Below are 23,760 nucleotides of genomic sequence, written 5' to 3' on the forward strand. Positions count from 1 at the left end.
TAAGTGGTGGTGGGCAGAGGCGATTGGGCCGTATCTCGGCCCAGATAGCGCTCCTGGTCAGCTTTAGATCCAACGGTTGGAATAACCCCAGCCTGGACGGTAAATGAAATAATCCATCAGCGAAATCCCCCCTCTCCTCTATCCACTGCAACTCACGCGTGCTGCAGCTGCAGGCCTTTGTCCATGCATGCAGTCAATCAGTGGACAGTAACAGTACAAGTTACTCGCGAGAGAACAAGCAGGCAGGAGCCCACAGGCCCAGCAAAGCAACCATTTGTCAGACCCCAACGTGTCACCAACCCACGTTCGGTTCATCAGTCACGGTCCATGTTCACTCACTTCAACAAAACAACAAAACTCGGCCGCATTACAGGGGCATTCGGATGCGCATACAGGAGCATCAGCAGCTCACAGTTTATCAGGCTAACATTCATACTGCACCACACAGTTCTGAAACCTGAAGATCTCACTCAGCCGAAAATGGTGTCAACTCGACGGCGCATATGCAGGGGAAAAATAGGCTGGAGACACTGGCCAAGTGATGCAAATGCTTCTAGCCTAGCCCAAGTAATCGCCTCTGGTAATCCGTCACCAATGTTGCACATGATGCTTCCTAAGCTACGTTAGCAAAACATCAAACATGCTGGGTAAAACTCTGGATCTGTTGCCTTCGTGAAGGAGGCTTGGAATCTCAAATCATCTAGGCAACAATCTTCATCCACCTTCCTACGGCTAGTTGGAACTTACTCCCCATTGACAAAGCTTTTACCCTCGTAGTACTTCTTCTCACTGGCTTCCTTCTTCTCGTTACGCTTCTGCAAAAAGCAAAAAATGAATGTAAACCACACCAGATCCATGGACCAGAATAACTGAACCACAACCACCACAAATTAAAGGACAAATTGTCAAACGTAATATAAGGGGGTAGTGGTCATTGGTCCAAGGGAAACAGTCAGTATTTAATGTACTCATGCAAGAAGCTTCACTCGAGCAAAACCGCATCAGCTTTTAAAATCAGTAAACAATAGCTCCCATATGCACGTCATTGATATGAACAGGATAAAATCAAATCACATGTATGTAACTGAGAATATGTACTGTACTGATGTCTACATGCTGCATACAAAAGGCCCATAGCCATTTGATCACGTTAGTTACCTGGTAAGCTTCATGGTTAGCAACAATCCTCCTTATAATAGTACTTGTAGTGATATCCAAAGGGCTCTCCAGCCTATGGTAAATACCCATAGCCATCGGAACAGCATATGGATTTGAATCCTCCTGATACATACACAATTGACAATTATTTTGCGCTAAAATGTGCATGTTCAAATAAAAGCACAACTTGATTACCTTCGCATAGTCCATATTCTCAGCAATTGTACCATGAACAACCAACGAAATATTGAATGTGGTAATCTGCACCCAAAAATTACAGCAGGTTGTCATTTACATGGCCTTGGTCAATACTCTTATCATACATAAGAGGGCTCAACTGTTGACCTTCAAAATCATGTAAATGGTATGTGCCATCTACAGTTCTACTTGGTGATTTGATGCAAGCAATTTGGACTTTAGACAAACTGAGGACACTGATCACTTGTATTCTGGACTTCTGGTGCACAAGCTCTTAACATATGTCTGGGCCAGTTAAGCTAAGCTCAAGCCTAGTTTGCATAGGGCTAAGATTTTAGATGCAAAGATATGCACAAGTTTTCTTTTCGTTAATTTAGCCATGCTCATGATGCTAGTCCATACATAAGAGCAAGTCAGCCTTATTTGTGTCAACACTATGCAGTGTGGATGTGTGGGCTTTCCAATGGGATATACACTATGTTAAAGATCTTACAGTGAATGCACTGTTTGTTGTCTTGAGGGTACCACGTACAAACAACCACAAACAGATGCATCATGCATTCTATGCAAAAGTGAGGTGATGCCATCGCTGAAAACTCACCATGTCTTTTGAAACATCCCATGGAGCACCAATGATCACCTCATCAACATAACGACAAGCCAAAACACTCAAACTTCTTTCATGGAGATTCATGATTGGGCGATGTCGTCCTCGCGTTGAACTGAAAAGTATGGTAAACAGTAACAGAAAGGTAGGTTGAATGTCATGCTAAGGGAATCGTTTTGGCGTCATGCATCAAAATAAATGCATCGACAATAAACACAGTCTACTGCAGACCTGAATTAGAATTGACTTGAGCACCGTAACTTGTAAAGAATCAATAGAGGAGAATGAAGATGAAACCATCATATTACCTTATGGTCTGATCTGTATGAATGCCCACAAGCAAAAAGTCTCCAAGTTCGCGAGCAAGACGCAATATCTACATGGAAGAAACTATAAATACAAGACTGTCTGAATCAATATGTTTTGGAGGGTTAAATCAGTTTGCTCCCATGAAAAAACAAATGGCAAAACAAAAGTATAAGCTGACTTATTAGCTGATGTTATGGTTTTCGCCTCTTTCTTTCTTTTCCTCCTTTCCTGTGGGTGGGCGTGAGGAAGGAAATTCGGGTTTACCTCAACATGTCCAGCATGGAACAGATCAAATGCACCATCTATGTAAACTATCCGAGAATCTGGACCTGGACCCTGCATCGGGAAAGTCTACAGTCAGCAGAAAGAACAAATGGCCATATTCCAAATTCATGCCTAGAATTTAGGACCAATAGTTGTACCAAGTAAACTAAATCAATCATTTCCAGCTTCCAAGAAATGGAAGTATACATGGCCAACTAATTTTTTACATTCATTTAGTGAACAGTTTTTAAATGCATTTAATGAACAGTCGATCTCCCAACCATCTGGAATTTTCTGACAGTTCAAGGCCTTATCCACGGTTATACTTCCAGAATACACCGACACCATGGACAAGATAAGGTCTCCAACAAGCAATTCTAATAATCAGTTCTTGTAATAACAATAATTTGTTAGTAACAAGTACAAAAAAAAGCGATATTAATTTATCAGCAGATTATTCAAAAACCAGAAGTCATACCCTGCTATTTGAGAACTGAACTATTCGCCTAGATGTGGGAAGGAAATGAGATACTCTAGTTCCACTTCCAGATCCACCATCATCAACTTTCTGACCATGTCCACTACTGAACTGCCTTTGCAGCGAAGAGTGATTGTGGGCATCAGAAGATCTCTCTCTAACACAAAGAAGCATCCGTCCTATCATGATCCATGAAGCAATACTTAATCAACATGAGAATATACCTTTCCATCACCACAAAAAGTTTATTCAATATAAATGGTCTATTAATTGGTCCCAAAAAGTAGAAAACAATTAGAGTTCCGCACCATTCTGGACCAGAAATGGGCATAACAGAAGACTTATGGTACATGGAGTCATGGGAACAAGAACAATAGTGGACTGCTCATCGCTTAAACATTTGTTAGTACGACACTGGGTTAACATGCTTTTGTAAAGGACAAGTCAGCTGAGGAAATTTTTTGAACACATAAACATAAGTTCAATACCCATTGCAACATCAAAGGGTAGTTGTGAGATTCAATCAACAACAACCAGCAGCAGAAAACTAGAACTAGATATTCTCTATTTCAGGCTTCAATAAAATCATCTAGCGAAGAAAACTTAAACATAAACAACTGAATAGAAAAGGTAATCTTTCGAGAGAGAGAGAGAGAAATAGAAAAAGGTAAAGCGGAATTAGTACCAACAATGTCTGTTGTTGACACTCCCTCGGTTCTTTTAATCTGCTTATATCGGCCAGCCTTTTTGGCAAGGGCATATGCATCAGTACCATCTGGTAGCAAACAAGGATCATCACCGTGGATAATGTAATCTATGCTGTACTCATTGAATAGCTTGTTCATGAATTCTTCGGTTATGGCATAAGGTGCATCTGGAATGATATCATCCACCCATTTCACAGCACGGACCATTATCATTCTGTATGTTACCAAAAATATTCGAAGAAAGATCAGAAACTTTTATAAAATATATAGGAACAAGGGAGCAACATACTTGCTACTCATACCTGCTGACACATCCAAAGAATCAGAAACATAACACCAGAAACGCATAAATCTCCATACAGCCAGGTCACGAATAAAGGAAGAACACAGTATAAAAATTGAGATAAAATAAAAATGATCATTTGATGGGTATCTATATATGCGAAAAGTGTCAAAGCTACCATAAGATCACATGATTGTTCCCACTTTGTGGTGATCGATCCAAGACAATTTTTGAATCTACATTAAAGCAAAGTTGTTCTTTTTTTTCGGAATAGACTGCACAGTAACTCTTATACTGCTGAAATTCCCAAACAGAACTGAACTGCTGAAATTGAGGTTGTGAACAGGCAAGTAAAGAAAAAGAAACTCTACTTTAGAAACCTGTGTCACGCAGCCGTATGCTAGAATTACACGAGGCGTGACATGACATCAAGATGAAAATAGAGGAGAGGTTTGGAGGGCACCTTTCGTGGAGCGGCGTAACGGGCGGCCCTTTGTTGGCCTTGATCTCTTCGTCGCTGATGACGCCGACGATGAGCTCGTCCCCGAGGGCGCGCGCCTGGCGCAGCGCGTTGCAGTGTCCGTAGTGCATCATGTCGAAGCAGCCGTCCATGTAGACGCGCACGGGGCGGCGGCGGCGGCGGAGCCGGCGCCTGACCGCGTCGAGCGGCGGCAGGGATGGGACGGACACGGGCCCCGCGAGGTGGAGCGCGAGCACGGATGCGCCCAGCACGATACCGCCGATGACGCACGCCGCCAGCGTGCGGGCGCTGCAGCCGGTGCCGGTGGCCGCCTCCATGGAGACGGACGGAGGAGATGGAGGGGACAAGGGAGGAGTGGCGTAGTGCGGTTTGTGTTTGTGATTGTGGTGTGAGAGAGGGGGTGGGATCTAGGGTTAGGGATGACGAGGGTGTGCGGGTGGAGGGGCTATCGCCATGGAAGGTGAGGTGAAGAGCGCGGTGGTGGTGGCGGCGTGGCGAGGCGAGGCGAGGCGGAGGACGGATGTTCTTGTGCCTCCGGGGAAAGAGGACTATGCCATGTGGGGCCTGGGTGTCAGTTGAGGTGAGCAAGACGAAGGAGACATGACCCCACGTGTCATTGATTGTGACAGAAGTCTTGAATGGATGCTGCTGATACTCGACAGATGCGTCGTGTCTATCTACCACCAAGGAGATGCGAAACCAAAACGATGTCGTGTGACAGAAAGGAGATTCGAGAGATTGTGACGTTTAGGATATTGTTCAACACATGCCTAAGTTTCCTAACAGTCACAGTCGCAAACAGTGCAGGAAATAAGCTCAAAATAAAACCCAGAGCAAATCAGTCGATGAGCTCTGAATGGTTATGCAGAGCTCACAACCACAAACCCAAACGCAAGTGCATGCCATGCAGTCTGCACGAAAATAGCTACTCCTCCCTGTGATCACTTCTCACCCCACACGCGCTTCATTCTCTCCTTCCCTTGCCGCGCGCCAGACTCCAGCGATAATCGCTAGTCATCGCCGGCGACGAATTGAGAACGATCGGCCGACGAGGACGAGGATCCGCTGGAGGAGCTATGGAAGCACACCATGTCGCCGGACAGGACGGACCTGCTGTGCAAGATCACCATGAGCGGCATCTGGATGGGGGACAGCCCGCTTGACTTCTCCCTCCCGCTGCTCCTCTTCCAGATCATCCTCGTCACCACCACCCCCCGCGCCGTCGCGCTCCTGCTCACCCCGCTCCGCCTCCCGCGCTACATCGCCGAGATCCTCGCAGGCTTCCTTCTCGGCCCCTCCGTGCTCGGCCGCCTCCCCCACTTCTCCGACATCGCCTTCCACATGCGCAGCCTCTTCATCCTCAAGTCCATGTCCCTCCTCGGCCTCATCTACTACACCTTCACCATCGGCGTCGAGATCGAGATCCACACCGTGCTCCGCGCCGGCCAACGAAGCTTCTGGTTCGCCGCCGCCGCCGCGCTCCAGCCCTTCCTCGTCGGCGCCGTCACCGGCTACGTCGCGGTCAGCACCGACGAAACCAGGAGGACCGCGGACCAGTTCCTCAACACCCTCTCCTTCCCCGTCTTCCTCGGCGCCACCTTCTGCGCCACCGCCTTCTCCGTGCTCGCGCGCAACATCGCCCAGCTCAAGCTCGCCGGCACCGACGTCGGCCAGCTCTCCATCTCCGCGTCCCTCATCAACGACACCTTCGCGTGGGCGGCCTCACCATCGCCACGGCGCTCGCGCACGTGCGCTACGGCATGGTCCCGTGCATGTGGACGGTCGTCTCGGGCTTCCTCATCGTCGGCGCGAGCTACCTCATCGTCCGGCCGATGCTCCTGCGGCTGGCGGGTCATGTCGCCGAGGGGGAGGTGGTCACCGAGCTGCAGGAGTGCTCGGTGCTCATCGGCGTCATGGTCGCGGCGCTCGTGGCCGACGCCGGGGGCACGCACGCCATCTTCGGCGCGTTCGTGTTCGGCCTCGCCGTGCCCAACGGGCCGGTCGGCGTGGCCATCGTGGAGAAGGTGGAGGACTTTGTGGTGGGGACGCTGCTGCCACTCTTCTTCGCCATGAGCGGCCTCCGCACGGACACTGCCAAGATCACCAGCATGAGCGCGGCGGTGTTGTTGATGGTGGCTGCACTTGCCGCGGCGATCCTCAAGGTTGTCGCCGCGGTCACCGTGGCCGGTGCGTTTGGCATGCCGCTGCATGATGGCGTGTCCATTGGGCTGCTGCTCAACACCAAGGGAGTCATCGATCGAGCTTGTCATCCTCAACATTGGAAAGAACAAAAAAGGTAATCTTTTTTCTGCTGGTTTTTATTTTATTTCACTGCATGTTCACTTTGAATGATTATTCATTCAACAAGGCAACACATGCAGATCATGAGCGACCAGTCGTTCACGGTTCTGGTGTTCATGTCGGCGCTGATCACGGCGCTGGTGACGCCACTCCTGGCCATGGTCGTCAAGCCGGCGCGGCGCCTCGTGTTCTACAAGCGCCGCACCATCGCGTGGCCGCAGCCCGATTCCGAGTTCCGCGTCCTGGCCTGCGTCCACATGCCACGGGACGTCCCCGCGCTCCTGACCCTACTCGACGTCGCCTCACCCTCCGACCATTCGCCGGTGGCGGTCCAAGCCCTGCACCTCATCGAGTTCGCCGGCCGGTCGTCGGCCCTGCTCCTCATCAACGCCTCTGCGCCGTCCTCCTCCTTCGAGCACTCCACGCACGGGCGCAGCCAGGTGGAGCTGCAGTTCAAGCACATCTCCCACGCCTTCATGGCCTACGAGGAGAACGTGCTGGGGGTCACGGCGCGCACGCTGGCGGCCGTGTCGCCGTACGTGACCATGCACGACGACGTGACCGCCGCCGCCGAGGACCGGCACTCGGCGTTGATCCTGCTGCCCTTCCACAAGCACCGGTCGGTGGACGGCGGCCTGGAGGTGTTCCACCCGGCGATCCAGCAGCTCAACCAGAACATCCAGCGCTTCTCGCCGTGCACGGTGGGCATCCTCGTGGACCGCGGCCTGGGCGGCATGCCCGGGGCTGGGTGCCGCGTGGCGGCGCTCTTCTTCGGCGGGCGCGACGACCGCGAGGCGGTGGCCCTGGCGACGCGCATGGTGTACAACCCGGCCATCGACCTGACGGTGCTCCGGTTCGTCCAGAAGGGCGGGAGCTTCATGGGCACCGAGTTCGACGCGCTCAAGGAGCGCAAGGCCGACGACGCCTGCTTGCGGGAGTTCCTGGACCGGGCGAACACCATGAGCGTCGGCGGCGGCGGCGGCGCGGGCGTGGAGTACCGGGAGCGGGGCGTGTTCAACGCGAGCGAGATGGTGGCGCAGATACAAGAGGTGGAGGCGTTGGGGAAGGACCTGTTCGTGGTGGGGAAGGTGCCGGGGCTCCTGGCGCTGTCGGCGGGGATGGCGGAGTGGAGCGAGTGCCCGGAGCTGGGGCCGATCGGGGACCTGCTGGCGTCGAGGGACTTCCAGACGATGGCGTCAGTGCTGGTGGTGCTGTCGTACTCGAGGCCGTCTGCCGGGGCGATTTCAGGGGAGCTGAGCTATGGCGGCGACGGCGTGCCCGCGGCGGGAAGGCCACCACGACCAGATCATATCCGTAGGAATAGCATTGGGATGGGGAACTGGAGCTAGAGGATTGGGAGTTGGAAACGCCATTGCAGGCTTTGGCCGCCGCGTAATTCTTTCTGGATGGGCGGCCGTCGGCGGGCTGACGGAACCGAGGGAGGAGGGTCCGGCTTAAAATAGGGGTGTTTTTGAAAATAATTCGGATCGCGATTAGGGGGCCAACTGTAAATCATAGGGGTTGATATGAAAATATTCGGATCGCGATTATTAATCGCGATCCAATATAGGGGTGTATATGTAAATATATGGGGCAATTTGTAAATATTTCCCGGCCGCGACATGGCAACCGTGGTGAGCTCTTGCTTCCACGGGCGACGTCCGGTAGCCTCGCCGCCGTGCATCCCGAGCTCGCCCTCCGTCGAATCCACGCGTCTACACGCGCTCATTCCACCTGCAACTGGAATGCCATCGTCTCTTTCGCACATCCAGTTTGTTTGTGGTGCCGGCAGCTGGTTGCGCTCCAGGTGCTCGACGCTTTGCCCGTGAAGAGCACCACGCAGTGTGTCGCTGCACCGCTGGCATTCAAGGGCCTCCTGCAGTTCTCTATTTTTTGCTAATGCGTCACTGAGAAGACAAGTCAGATGGCCGGCGCTTGGTTTTTCATGCATAACGATCATGTTGGTGATTATCTTTTCTACTGTTATTGCTTCTTCTCCACATCGTGCAGTGGTTTTGCCAGTGCTATGAGTTCCTTATTAGCCTGGAAGTCATCTTCATGCTAGCTAGCCTGCTGCGTCCATCTTAAACATGTCCACACGGCGTCCGCAGCGAACGACGCGCGCATGACACGCACGGTGACAGATCGGACGACGATGACGATCGATCCAGCTCGCGCCAGACAAGGCGGCGGCCGGCGAGGAGGCCGAGAACACCTCCCTCTCTGTTTCGTTCGTCGCTTGCTTGCCTCGCCGGAGATCCGACGCGCGTTCCGGCCGTCGCAGGCAGAACACGCGCACCAGGTTCCTGCCATGGCATCAAGGAGCTGGCCGTTCTGCAGAGAGCCAAGTGGATGTTGATTCATTTTGAGAAGAAGTTTTAGTTTGACAGAGCGAGGCTGGGAATTTCTTCCAAGGTCGTGCATCATCGATCTTGATGTAAAACCTTGGAAAGTAATGAAGTTTTTCTTATTGAAAAGAAATGTGTAGCAATCCCTTGGAAGTCCGATAAATGTAGCTAGGACAGGATTTCGATCAGCATGTATATGTCCTCGACCGACGACGTGACATTTTTCTTACAAGGAGAGGACAAACATTATTATTAACCTCCATCTAGCACTGCTTCACATGAATGACGAGCGTGGTCACATTATGATTGGCCCCGGAAATGCATGGGTATGCATGGTATCGTACCAGCAAAAGCTGACCGACCAGGCTTCTGATGAACATTGGTCAGACATCTGATGACTTGAAATAGCTCGGCGCCCCAACCAGGCCCGGCGCTAAGGTATTGCTCGTATGCAGCCGCTACGGCGAGAAGAAGGAGAAAAGAGACGGTGCTACTCTAAATGTGAAAAGAAAACGAGGGCAAAATAGTCTATTTAATTGAATTGAAGCGAAGTTCTAGTTGACTAAGCAGGTGACGAGGCAAGTGAATGGAGGAAATTAAGCCGGTTTGGATAGCTCGAGGACCGATTTGGATGTTTTCATAGTTCATGGACGAAATTGAGCCGGGCACCATAGTTAGAGACGAAATCGGCTATTTTACCTTTTTTATTTATATCATCAACAACTAATCTACTGGCATATTAGAATAGGCAGCAGCGATTAAGAGCTCAGTAGCTGACGATCTATAACATTGTCACTTTGATCTGCATGTAATATTCCTACTGAACATGCATTACCAATAAGACTATAATAAGGACATTGAGTACATTGATTATATATTCGAAGGATAATGTAGGAAATAAAACCTACAACAAGTAGAAACCTAGTCGTTGGCTAACCAACGACAATACAGAAAAGCTAGTCAGAGAGGTATATATTTCAGACTGTCCAATGTATCTAAACCAAGAAAGGCATGGCATGTAGGTCTAAACAAGAGGAGACAAACATGCTACTACTACTACATATGTGTACAAATATATAGCAGCAGCCAGCAGGTTGGTTGGGACGGGAGACACGGTGCACGCAGTGTCACATGGGGCAGGTACGCAGCAGGATAGTGATCGACATACTGTTGAGCAGGCCGGGAGGAAGTATACAAGGGGAAAGTTGCAGAGGATGGAGAGAGCTCAGCTCATATCAAGCAAAGCAAGAAAGGTCCCTGCTGCCCAGCATCGCGGGTAGTGTGGGGAATTATTTATTTGGAGCAACGGATGGATCGGACAAGGGGAACACGATGGATGCAACATTGATCGATGCATACACATCGAACAGTTAAAACAACCCGTGATATATAGATGATAACGGGCATGCATGCCTCGAAAGTCGTCGTCGTTTCTTGACTGTTTATGTGTTGGCGACCAAAATATGCGTGTTTTTTTGCTTGCAGTATAATTTTTTTGCATTAGTATATATACAGATTAGTATTTTGATTAAGAGGCCTAGCAAGCCAAGCATGTAAAAGGGCTCTCAACAGAGAAGCGTGCAAGTCTGGTCAATCGATCGAGTTGCATTGCATGCATACATTTCTGGGCTTGAGGCAGGAAAAAGGGAGGTCAATAATATGGGCATGATGTTTGCAATCATCCACTGCCCGGCACTTTTGCAGATCTAGTGTAGGGATAGATCGATCACAATTCACAAGTTGCAAGGCTGGCCTGAAGTGACGCTACGCTCAGGCTCAGAGTGAAAGATTGATATGCTTGTGTCTACATGCATGTCACGGCTTGCACAGTGATGATATGAGCCCCAGTACTGCTCATGCATAATTTGAGTACGTGCGTAGAGTACTACTTCTACACACCTCTCGATCGATCTATGTACTATGTAGTAAGGCATGAACAGTGAATTTCGGTCATATCTGCATTCTCTCTGTTCGTCGGCCTTACTATATTTCTTAGCTAATAATAAAGGGACTCTTCAGTTCGTCCGGTATGCTGCAGACATGCAGGTGATTCCAAGAAAATAAATGCATGCTTGTGTGTGGATCGGATAAACAACAAGTGGTCATGCATAGGCATGAAATACCAGCAACCTGGTACTGTACGGGCTCTACTGCTAGCCATGATTATGTAGCCCCAAGCTTCAGCTTTTACTTCTTGTCTCGCCGGGATAAGCGGCATTCTGTCCGAGATCAGGGTGTAATCGAGAGTGACACTTTTTTTTCTTTTTTGTGGACGGAATCGAGAGTGACATTTGTGTCGTCACATTCTTCTCATCCCCGTCTGGACTGCTCAACGTATTGCATATAGGTTGGTCCATGCCGATGATGTGTCTTGCCAGTATCAGGTGGTTTACTAGTTTTTTTTTGCTCTGAACCTGACTTAATTTGACTACTACCCCATTCTACTTGTCTGAATAATCCATTCAGTGTGTGTGTGTGTGTAGAGAGAGAGAGAGAGAGAGAGAGAAAATTAGAACAGGCGAAGAACAGTGTATAAAAAATTTCTGTAGTAAGGAGAATAATGCATGGGCCATGAAGCCCATGCTATGCGCGGACCACCGGAGCACTCATCTTTGTAGCGAGGTGTCACGTGAATGGATACACTAGACGACACCTAATATTCGTTCGCCCGTCGCAACGCGAGCAGATGCAGCAGTCATGCAGACCCAGCAGCCGAGCATGTCTGCTGCACTCATCAGTCGCTGCCATTGTCATGCCCAATGCATGCAGGCTGCTACAGAGCTGCCTGAACCAACTAGCTCGAGCTGATGAGAGCTCCACTGAACGCAAGCTTGCAAATTAAGCCTGCGCAAATGCAGCAAGAATGCACAAGAACGAGATACTAGCTAGTGTACTGCGCAGAATGCCAAAACGATCGGGGCCGGCCGGCCTGCTATCATTCCGGCAGTATATGTGTTAGCATTCAGAATTTTCACTTGTGATTCCCCTACAGTGCTGTATGTCGTCGTCGGACATGCCAACGACCGACAAATACCCGTGATCGGTCGATCGGGTCCTCACTGCAGGAAGCTGGCTTGTTTCCTAGCTAGCTTATAGCGCCAACAAGCTCTTGCTGCAGCTGATCATACTGATTGTTGCATCGCATTTGCCTTTTTTTTTACTTTGCTTCTTTTGTATTCTGTCCACAACTGTTCATTCCTTATCCACCGCCACATCAGGCATGCATCCTACTGCTCTGTGGTCACCCTCCTTGTCTGATTGCATGGCCCAACACGCACCTTTTTTTAGAAATATTGTTAAATTCAGAGCTAAAGTTTATCCGATTAAAATTTGTACTACATTGCTCCCAAAATATAAATCCATTTAATTTTGTTCTAATTTTTTTTTACCTTTGCCCATCAAATATCAAACTCCAATGGGTTGATTACTTCGTCATAAAACATATTTTTAAACAGATTTCTTATAGGAACACTTAATATTTGAAAAATATTTTTTATATACTTTTGCTATTATATTTATATAGCTATATATAGCTTTAGTGCTACCTCCACTCGTTTCGAGTAGTTGTATTAGGACTTGAGAAGGTTTCTTGAGTTGTACAAAATCAATACTGTACTAAAATATATACGAAATATGAATTTATTTACTCAGCTTTTATACAGTAAGCATGGCTGTGATTTCACTAACCCCACTAATTATTAGTCAGTATTTATAGAGTTTGACTTTTTAAAATTCTATTACTAACAGTTGAGTATAAAAAGTGTCAATGTCGCACTCGAACCCGCATCTGCTGGATTTCATGGCACGTTTTTTCTTTCGGCTCAGTTCCTCAGCAGACTACTGATGTCTCTGGAAAAGTGCAAGTGTTCCTGGAAATCCGAGTCGCTTTTTCATGGCACGTTCGTCGCGTAGACATGGATGGATTCTTGGGCCTCGAGCAACGTGCCTCACTCTCATGCAAGAAGTCAAATGCTCACCAAAAAGGCTATTAGCTAGTTGCAGATGCATTATATTGTCGTGTTAATTTGTGTACTGTGTTGACCTAAACGTTCGTTGGTTCCTTTCCAGCTACCGTATCACATGCGCATCATGGTCGATCGAATTAGTCTGCAGGGCCAATGGGGCCGAGAGTGTTTATGACCTGTCTTCATCGAGAGGGGTTGTCTTAACACCAACCCTAGCTAGTTCAGAAATCACAATGTGAACAAGACATATATATATATATATATATATAGCCTTATGTTCGTTCAGGTTGACAGTATAGAACCTAAGGCTAGCAGCAAAGCTTTGAAGTTTATGTTTATTTTGACGCTTTCAGAACCTTCATGTTATCAAAACGTGTTACAGAATTTTCTTTTGCAGGTGTTACAGAATAATTAAGAGAAATTATAGAAACTCCGGCGAACAAGAAAAGCATTTTTAGACCGAATCACCATTAACGGCGATGTAAACTATTTATAAATTACTCATGTACGTAATTATAAGAAAATACCTTAAAAAGTAACACGCCTCATCTAAAATCCTAGTTGTACTATGTTATTACTAAAAATAGCAAATATTATAAGATGACATAGGCAGACTAAATGAAGTGCCACATCATATTTATACTGAGTTGAAGGGGAAAGAAAGGGGGAGAGAAGAGAAGCGGGTTGCAAATTTACAGCCTGCTCTCATTCTGCTGCAACATGAACTCCAGTAAACTTGGTGAGAGAATGTAACGGGTACAGGGATCCGAGGATCCCCAGTGGGCACACTTCTTGATGACTAGTCCAAGGCCACCCTGGGACGAACGTCTGTCTGCACGAGGCGGCAACTTTATCTAGGCCGTCTTGGCCCACAACCCCGACTGACATCTTGATCGGGATGACTAAGGCTTATATCCCCTTCTAGGGGAACGGTCAGAGGCCGGGTGCATACTAAGGCTCCGACCGGGCACTCCGACTAGGTTTTGCCTGACACGTGCCTGCCTCCCCGACCGACGGCCTGGTCGGGAAGCCAGGCCCAGCTCACCAGCGAGCCCTAGGAGTAGGTGTGGAAGATAAGGATGAGCCCCAGGATAATCTTGTCGTACACAACCAACCATTCCCTCCACGGCGGTTATAGTCCCCTCTACGTGGCTGCAGGGTGACACTATTCTACCTGCCCGTCCTCACGAAAGGACGGAGCGAAACGTCATCATGACACGTCCGGCACGCCCCCATCACGATGAAGTGACTGGGTGTAGCACCAGGGACGGGGAGTGATAGCCGTACCGCACTTATCAACGCCCTCACCACCTCAGACCGACGGAGCATGACGCACATGGACAAGACAAGTGGACCGCCCCACGATGAAGGACTTGGATGGTGGTCGCTGAAAAACTCCAACTGACGGGTTAGGCGGACCTAACTAACACGCTGACGACCCCAATTTTCTCTCTTTCTATCTCTACGCCCTTAGTTCCCCTGTAACGATGCCCCTCTGGACGATAAAAGGGAGGGTCATCTGCATAGAAAAATAACGCACCACATCTGGACCATAGACTTGCAAACCTTACCGTTTTCCGCTCGAGAGCTTGTAACTCCCCAACTCTCACGAGCACCCGGGCTCAAGCAATACATCCAACCAACCCCCGACTGGACGTAGGGCATGATTGCCTGAACCAGTATAAATCTTAAGTCATTGCATGGTAGGCCACATCTGATTACGACACGCGATATGCACTTTGAGTAGGTTCAGCTGCCGGCCATTTTTGGAACCGATAGAATAAGAAAAGAAAGTCAGGAAGATGAAGCAAGTATTAATGGTGAAGTTCATCTGAGACAGGCTATTAGATTGGCTTAAGATGACATGATAATAACATATAGTCAACAGTTAGCTAAACTAGCATATCAACTCGTGCTTCCGCACGGGTTAATTAGAATTAATATAAAAATAAGATTTATAGCTAATAATTATAATTATCCATCCCATGCTCTCTTTCATCTATTAAATATTCTAACATACAATACTCTAAAAATGCATACTCATCATTATGTAGTTGTAATATATTTAGTTAGTAACAATATTTTTCACTTTATATCACACCTCCATTTGTTTAAGCTATTTAAACAACATAAAAATTGGTATTCTTATATCTTCCCCCTACATGATACGCACCATGGGTAGTATTTTTATATAAGCAATAACATAAATAATATATCAATAATGATCGATATAGTAATTTAGAATTTTATATTGGTGCACTTTAAGATTTCGCTATAATTATATAATTATAACCTAGATTGAGATTTAAGAGTTATTTTAACTTTTAATAATGATATAATTAGATAATTTATATATAAATTTAGGGGTTATTTGATATTATTTTTATAATGGCATGTGGGTAATTTGCATGAAAATTAGGGGGTTACTTTAGATTATTTTTTATAATAGCATAAGTGGGTGATTTAGGTACATATTTAGGGGTTAATTTAGCCTATTTTCATAATAGCATAGGTGAATAATTTATTAAAAAAATAAATGATCCAATAGCTATTATAATTAGAGTTGTTAGATTGATGGCCCCATGTTTCTAATTTCTATGAGAATTTTTAGGTGGCATCACGTCCAAAAGCAGCCTCCAATTACAATTAGTAGTAGAAAGATGATTCTGTAGTGCTCCTACCTAGTAGCAGCAGAGGCTGAGGCGTGTAGTCATGTCCGTAACTAACGTTAGGTGATGTGTTCGATGCTAGCTACATTCGTGCAGAACACAGACCGAAGAGTTAAAACTTGTCCAGAGTACGGTACATGGTTGAAGACCAGAGACATGAGCGTTGAGTGAGCCGGCCGCAGTCTGAAAAACGAAGAGGACGCAGCAGAGCAGATAGCCTTCAGATTACAGTGTGGTACAGTAGACGAAGACACATGCACCATGTGTTAGCATTAATTCACAGTCCTGATAAAATTCAAAAATTGTGCAAGAACAGGCCCTCCCTCAGAGAGAGATCCATGCCGTACGCGAGGCAGCGAGCAACACAGAAAATCTTGATATATAGCACGGCATTGCTGTGATAGGGAAAAAGGTGATTTTTTAGTGATTTTCAATCACACGCAGCCACGACCATACTATTTGGTACTGCATGCGCAATTGGTTGGACGGACGTACAGCTGCTGGTCCGTTTCATTTGGGTCCCAGATCGAACCAGAATCCAAATGGGAAATTATGGACAAGATTACAAAGGAATTGAGCTGATCTAGCAAGACAGGCCGGAGTGCCTGTAGCCCCTCCCTCCCTGTAGGGGAAGGAGACCATGGCAGAGGTGCACGAGATCAGTGGAGGGAGAGAGTGCCTGCCCGCCGCCTGTGCATGTGCCGATGAAATCAGAGTGAACAGTGAGTGAGATTGCAGGCAGGTTGCGGCAGTGGCAGCGGCAGCGGCTTGCATGGTCTGAGCTCGTCTCTCCATGCTCCAGCAGAGTCTCAGGGCAGCGCAGGCTGCAGCCAAGTAATGGCGGCAGGGGCCAGAGGGGAGCAGCTTGCTCAGGCAATGGTGCAAGGACTAGCACGCCAATCCAGCAAAGCAGTTGCAGGGCTACCACCATTGGATATGCCCACGAGCCTCTTGCACGGTTGTCTTGGTTCTTGACTTCTTGTCCATTTGTTGATAGCCTGTTAAAATATTTGAACCATACTGTGCTCCGTGCTCCATGCATTTCACTAGCTTCCACATGCATGTATAGTACATTTCTTTCCCTCAAATTAGGCACTCGACCACGGTCATTCATAGGAATTGTTGCAACGATATACTGCATAGGCCTCCTCCAAGGGCCCGTTTAGATTGCAAATTTTTGCAACCGGAGATACTGTAACGATTTCGTTTGTATTTGACAAATTTTATCTAATTATGGACTAACTAGGCTAAAAAGATTCGTCTCGTGATGTACAATTAAACTGTGCAATTAGTTATTTTTTTATATACATTTACTGCTCCATGCATGTGTCCCAAAATTGATGTAATGGAGAGAGAGCGTAAAAAGTTGGAATTTGGAGAGGATCTAAACAAGGCCCAAATAGGATGAGTGAGCTAGACACATCCATTTTTTATCTTCCATTTTTTATCCATATGGAAGAGAGAAAGGAGAGCTATCTCTTCCTCAAAGGACATAATATGCTCCAAGAGTGATGCTCAAATAGGAAAGAGAAAATTGAGGCGTCACTCTCTACACTGTGCCAAAAATTCTAGCAGCGATGCTTGTACGTGCATCGATGTCCTCCTAATTAAAAAGGTCAAAGTAAAATCTTTGCACTTGATTCTCTATGCTCTTCAGGCAAGGTAGTGAGCAGGTGGATGAATGGGCCTATATGCAAATTCTTTATTTTAGTTTGTGGGATCTATAAATAATGCTTGAACGCTGTAATCGTAAAAGTAATTATAGCTTCTTTCCGATGTGGCACTAGTGAATAGTTTTAGGCTTCACTCATATTGTGCAGTGGGTACATCTCTAAATCAATGAGATTGATATATGGATCTTTCTAGATGTAAGATCTAGTGTGTGACTCTAAAGATATGTCTCTTAGACTAATTACAATGGGTTTCATGGCGAGTTTCATGGCATTAATTATCATGACACATCAGCATTTTTATAATGTGGCACTGATTTAATGAGGGAAGAGAAGGAACCAATTTTATCCCCACGATACTCTGCTAATTCGTTTCCAGAATGTTGAAAATGGCGTGAAAGACCATTGTGACCGCCGTTGTTTCATGGGGATCCCATGCACCACTAGATCGACTAGCATTTAATTACACTGGTTAGTTTTAAAAACAGTGAAATGAAACTCTCCATTGAGGCATAGTGTTTCATTCACCCCCAAGCTAATATGGTATTTTTGGAAATAGGAATATGAAACCCTCCATTGTGATTAGCCTTACGATATCTCTTAGATGCATAAGCTATCTAAGTCTTAGATGCATAAGCTAGCAGCTGACTCTAACCTAAAGGAGATCATAGTGCCATACTGCCAACAAGCTGGAGTCCTATAAAAGATAGGATAGGAAGAACAGTAACATTTTTGACTCCATCTATCGATAAAGGAAACTCGGAAAGGATCAAAGACCCTACTACACCCTAGAACAACAAGAAGAGAACTGGTAGCTGTTGGAACGGCAACCTACGTGCAGCGGGCATCGTTGAATGGGAACTGGGGACGGAGCGCCCGAGCAACGGCAACGGAGTCTGTCTGCTGCCTTCGATGCTCTCGGGTCTCGGCTCCATGGCCGGCCGTGCGTGGAAATGGAAGCATGCGAAGGAACAGGACGATGCAGTGAGAACAACGAGACGAAAAGGGCGCAAGAAAAGCGAGACCCTTTTCCATTCGGGAGCCTGAAACGAGGCCACACATGCACGTGAAGACACCACCGGAAAGCCGGGGTCCAATCCACGATGCACCAGCCTTTTGCAAATTTATAGCAGCGATAAAAGTAAGCATCGATCTCTATCTCTATCTAGAGTCAAACCTCAAAACGCGACTTGTTAAACTACACTAATGCAAAAATTAAGTACATGTGCTATGAGACCATGGTCGAGTAGCTAGGATGAGGGCCACATGGACATGGTCCAGGTACAGGCCTGGCATGCATGTCCAGATCGATCAACGTGCATGCAGTGCAGGGTCCAGCACACCACCCGGCCGGGCGTGCGACTGCCCAACAAACTGTAACCATCACCACGCTCTATACTGGAGACTGGAGTACATGTTCAAGTCCCCACGCAGCCTCAGCATTGCCAATGCTAATTCATAGTGTGCTGTTCACTTTTGCGAGCCAGGCATGGATTTCTTTTTTGTTTGCGCTATGAACACACATTCTTTCAAAAGAAACGTTTTTTTAACAAATTATGGCCAATTTTATTTCCTAAAGATTCCACCCATCATCTCTATCTTTCAAGGTAAATGATGCATGGTTATTTGACAACAACCTCGATCCCAATGTTTTTTTTATGATGGTGAAACAAAAATGGGCGAGAAACAACAAATTGGAATCGCACGAGGTACAAACATCCTGTGCGCCAAGAGCCAAAAGTTTTGGAGATCTATTAGAAGCATGCATGCAAGACTACATGCAGCAAATAAAACGGCAAAAGAAGAAACGATGGGCGCGCGGAGCTTGCCGGCGGCAGCGGGCAACGGCATGCAAGCCGGTGACCCCCCGAATTCCCATGCCGACGATGACGATGATGCTGATAGTGACAGGGTGACTACAAAGCCGGACAGCGATGGAGACGCCACCAGAGAATCTCACTTCCGGATTCACACATCTACTTCTTCGTCATGCGGTTCCTATCGGGTTCAGAGGCGAGCAGAGCTGATGATTCAGCAGCCATGCCAATGCCATTGCGACGGTCAAAAGAAGAATGCATGGACAAAGTTCAACACGAGGCTTGCTAAAAGACTCGTAGACAACAACGTTTCGACCTCCTGGGTACACTCGTGTCGGCTGTCACTGCGTGCAAATCTGGAGTAGCTAGCTAGGATTATTTCCTCCCAAGGCTGAGATCACCAACCTGCTTTCTGTAAACGAGAACTGGTCAGCAAGTTCAATCGAGTAGTGATGCAATGACCTACCGGTAACAAGAGTTAGTTGATGAAAGATATTTTACCCAGGAGTATGAGCTCATGTGTGGCGTATAGATTGATAACATAATGCTGATGTTAATTGGTTCGAAATAATGAAACATAGTTATCATAAAAATATACTATTAGAATAATGCCATATATACCGAAAACCACATTCAATCTTCTAATAGACTTGTATTTGAGTAGACTCGTAATAAGAGATTTATCAATTCCTTACTGTTTTTCCTTGTTGGATTTTTTTTATGGTCAGTGGCAATTGTCCAACTAGCTTGCACATTTGAGCCTTAAATTTTGCAAATACAATGATATTCATCTATCTCTACGTGCCACATAGGTAGGTTTATGCTAATTAGGAAAGATGAACAGGTTAAAGAACATCGATAACACCACAAGACAAGTTCAAAAGGCTTATCTATCTCTATGGGCCCTTGAACCTTCTACATCCCCCTGATCTTCCAGAGTCGTAGTCTCACTAGCATCTTTTCCATCGTCCCCACCTAGTAGTAGTGAAATGTGAAAAATCATATTTTCTTTTTGAACCTTGCATAGTTGTGGGGTACTACGATAATTATTTATTGGATTACAAGTAAATTCAAATACAAAAATTAGTGATAAATTTGCTGCTTTGTCCATTAGGTGGTGACAAAGAAACCGAGCTCTTTTTTTCTGACAAAGAAGAACATGAGGCGGGTAAGCACGGAGCCCAAGGAAGCAAATCCCTACCACTCCTACTACTACTGCTGGTGGTTCGGCTCTCCCCCGATAAATTAGCCACTCCTAACCCAACCCAAACCCCTTGTGCTTGTTCGTCTCCCGGCGGCGTCTTCCTCTTTACTCCGTCCACCACCCTCCTCTCCTTCCTCGGCCATCTACTCGACCTCCACTCTCACCTCAGCCGCTCAGCGCTTCCACCGCATCAGCAGCGGCGTTCCGCGCGGCGCCAAAACACACAAAAATCCCACGCTGAGCTGCCCGATCGCCATGCGCGCGGCGGCTTCCCCTTGGCGTTTGTAGATGGGCTCCTCCTCCCTCCTCCTCTTCCCCTCGTCCTCCTCCGCCGCGCCACCCACGGCCTCCCCTCACCCTGCTTATTCTCATGCCACCTCCTCCCACTCCTTATTGCCGCCGCTCCCCTCCTCCCAAGACCACCTCCTCCTCCAGTACCTCCACCACCTAGACCAGCACCAAGAATCCGCCGCCATGGTCCGCAAGCGCCCGGCGCCCGACATGGACCTCCCGCCGCCGCGCCGCCACGTCACGGGTGACCTCTCCGACGTCACCGCCGCCGCTGGCGGTGGGCAGCCGCATCAGTCGGCCGCTAGCGCGCAGCTGCCCGCGCTGCCCACCCAGCTCCAGCTCCCCGCGTTCCAGCAGCAGCAGCACCACGGGCACGCGGAGGTGGACGTCCCCCACGCGCCCCCGCCTGCGGCGGCCGAGGTGGCGGCGTCCACCACGGCGTGGGTGGACGGCATCATCCGCGACATCATCGGCAGCAGCGGCGGCGCCGGGGTCTCCATCACGCAGCTCATCCACAACGTCCGCGAGATCATCCACCCCTGCAACCCCGGCCTAGCCTCGCTCCTCGAGCTCCGCCTCCGCTCCCTCCTCAACGCCGACCCCGCCCTGCCGCCGCTCCCGCATCCTGCTGCTCTCCTGCACAACACCCCGCCCGCCGCCGCCCCAACAGTGCCCGCTCTCCCTCCTCCCCCGCTTCCAGACAAGCGCCGCCACGAGCCGCAGCCGTGCCAGCAGGAGGAGCCGAATCCGTCCCCGCAGTCGCCCAAGCCCCCGACGGCGGAGGAGACCGCCGCCGCCGCCGCCGCCGCCGCCGCGGCTGCTGCAGCCGCGAAGGAGCGGAAGGAAGAGCAGCGGCGGAAGCAGCGCGACGAGGAGGGCCTCCACCTGCTGACGCTGCTGCTGCAGTGCGCCGAGTCGGTGAACGCGGACAACCTCGACGACGCGCACCAGACGCTGCTGGAGATCGCCGAGCTCGCCACGCCCTTCGGCACCTCCACGCAGCGCGTCGCCGCCTACTTCGCGGAGGCCATGTCCGCGCGCCTCGTCAGCTCCTGCCTCGGCCTGTACGCACCGCTGCCGCCGGCGTCCCCCGCCGCAGCGCGCCTGCACGGCCGCGTCGCCGCCGCGTTCCAGGTGTTCAACGGCATCAGCCCTTTCGTCAAGTTCTCGCACTTCACGGCGAACCAGGCCATCCAGGAGGCGTTCGAGCGGGAGGAGCGCGTCCACATCATCGACCTCGACATCATGCAGGGGCTCCAGTGGCCGGGCCTCTTCCACATCCTCGCCTCCCGCCCCGGCGGCCCGCCCAGGGTCAGGCTCACCGGGCTCGGCGCGTCCATGGAGGCGCTCGAGGCCACGGGGAAGCGCCTCTCCGACTTCGCCGACACGCTGGGCCTGCCATTCGAGTTCTACGCCGTGGCGGAGAAGGCCGGCAATGTTGACCCGGAGAAGCTGGGCGTCACGCGGCGCGAGGCCGTCGCCGTCCACTGGCTACACCACTCGCTCTACGACGTCACCGGCTCCGACTCCAACACGCTCTGGCTCATCCAAAGGTGCTCCTCCTCCATTGCTAGCTTCCATGTCAAATCCTCCTTGTTGGTTCTACCATCATGACTACTTTCCAGCAACCACTTTAGTTAACCAATGTCACATTATTGTGATATGCACGTCAAGCATCAATCGTAGTACATCCGGTACAAGCATACTCCGTTGGTTTACAGTAAAAAATTGCGTTTTGGAGCTCCAAAAGTTTCCTAGTAATCATGACCAACTTTCTAGGCTAAAAAGGTTGCATCTTTACAATGCTTTTGAGACGATCTCTTCCATGGTCTTTGGTGATCCCAGAACCACAAAAGATCCCGCTTGAATTTGGTTAGTGGATCACTAGGAGCGAGCTGAAGGTTCTTATCATCATGGCCAACTTTCTGTGCCGTAAAGGTTTCTAGTTCCTAGTGCCAGAGTCATGATTACTGAAATGGAATAATTGTCATCTTCTACTAACCATCATTTCTTAATAGAGCAGGAAGCTAAACTCAAAAGCTTATCAAAGGCGTTAGCTTTAGTCGATTGACTGCAGCATATCTGTCCAATGTACTTCTGGGAAACCATGAGATAAACTGCAATGTCCTTGATTTGATGCATCATTAAAATGCTTAGTGTTGCTGGTTGAATCTTGTCCTGCCAGCAGAATCTAATGGCCACGAAATGCACGTACTGATGCTGTCTCCGTGGACCACGGATTGCAGGCTGGCCCCCAAGGTGGTGACAATGGTGGAGCAGGACCTCAGCCACTCAGGCTCCTTCCTGGCGCGCTTCGTGGAGGCCATCCACTACTACTCGGCGCTGTTCGACTCGCTGGACGCGAGCTACGGCGAGGACAGCCCGGAGCGGCACGTCGTGGAGCAGCAGCTCCTATCGAGGGAGATCCGCAACGTGCTCGCCGTGGGCGGGCCGGCGCGCACCGGCGACGTCAAGTTCGGGAGCTGGCGCGAGAAGCTCGCGCAGTCGGGGTTCCGCTCGGCATCGCTCGCCGGCAGCGCGGCGGCGCAGGCGTCGCTGCTGCTTGGCATGTTCCCCTCCGACGGGTACACGCTCGTCGAAGAGAATGGTGCTCTGAAGCTCGGGTGGAAGGATCTTTGCCTGCTCACTGCATCTGCTTGGCGCCCAATTCAGACCCCATGCCGTTAAATTTGAGAGCAAATTTACAGAGCTAAAGCATTACTGTTACTACTAGATCTTACTTGGGGTTCTTGCCGAGATCTTTTGCCTGTTTAGCTAGCTGCTCAATTTAATCAGTTCCGAGATTAGGAAAATGAAAACATTTCTGATCACTAATTGCTAGATCTCGTCACAGTGATAGTTACTGATGCAAGCTTAGTTTCGTGGTAGATTTTGTTCACCTGTCGATCGGTTATCTTCACCAATCTTGCCAATTAGCCCTAGTTTTCATCTTCGTTTGCTAATTAATCCCTGTTGATTCATTATATGTGGAGCTATTGATCACAAATTA

General features: G+C 48.8%; 2 protein-coding genes and 1 pseudogene across 2 annotated transcripts; 2 read left to right on the forward strand and 1 right to left on the reverse strand.

Annotated features, from left to right (window-relative positions):
* Nucleotides 1-328: 328 nt before the first annotated feature.
* Nucleotides 329-5,031, reverse strand: LOC112887713 (ethanolamine-phosphate cytidylyltransferase-like). The gene is made up of 9 exons (XM_025953969.1): nt 4,468-5,031; nt 3,700-3,935; nt 3,015-3,193; nt 2,537-2,608; nt 2,272-2,339; nt 1,958-2,078; nt 1,354-1,419; nt 1,159-1,281; nt 329-815 (listed from the first exon to the last, which is right to left on the reverse strand). Exons 1-9 carry the CDS (start codon nt 4,800-4,802, stop codon nt 744-746), a joined length of 1,272 nt encoding a protein of 423 aa, XP_025809754.1. The 5' UTR covers nt 4,803-5,031; the 3' UTR covers nt 329-743.
* On the forward strand, nt 4,939-8,375 carry LOC112884285 (annotated as a pseudogene).
* Nucleotides 8,376-20,536: 12,161 nt separating this feature from the next.
* LOC112885926 (protein SCARECROW-like) lies at nt 20,537-23,760 on the forward strand. The gene is made up of 2 exons (XM_025951631.1): nt 20,537-22,303; nt 22,997-23,760. Exons 1-2 carry the CDS (start codon nt 20,748-20,750, stop codon nt 23,436-23,438), a joined length of 1,998 nt encoding a protein of 665 aa, XP_025807416.1. The 5' UTR covers nt 20,537-20,747; the 3' UTR covers nt 23,439-23,760.

This window comes from Panicum hallii, chromosome 3, assembly GCF_002211085.1.
Source record: "Panicum hallii strain FIL2 chromosome 3, PHallii_v3.1, whole genome shotgun sequence".
NCBI classification, from domain to species: Eukaryota; Viridiplantae; Streptophyta; class Magnoliopsida; order Poales; family Poaceae; genus Panicum; species Panicum hallii.

What these genes read in the sequence shown, in the direction of transcription:
- LOC112887713 (XM_025953969.1), bottom strand. Translation starts at nt 4,802, where the DNA reads ATGGAGGCGGCCACCGGCACCGGCTGCAGCGCCCGCACGCTGGCGGCG. An exon ending in GTCAACAACAGACATTGTTG is followed by an intron (nt 3,194 to 3,699) that starts GTACTAATTCCG and finishes GGATCATGATAG; the next exon opens with GACGGATGCTTCTTTGTGTT. An exon ending in TTCAGTTCTCAAATAGCAGG is followed by an intron (nt 2,609 to 3,014) that starts GTATGACTTCTG and finishes TTCCCGATGCAG; the next exon opens with GGTCCAGGTCCAGATTCTCG.
- LOC112885926 (XM_025951631.1), top strand. Translation starts at nt 20,748, where the DNA reads ATGGGCTCCTCCTCCCTCCTCCTCTTCCCCTCGTCCTCCTCCGCCGCG. An exon ending in ACGCTCTGGCTCATCCAAAG is followed by an intron (nt 22,304 to 22,996) that starts GTGCTCCTCCTC and finishes CACGGATTGCAG; the next exon opens with GCTGGCCCCCAAGGTGGTGA.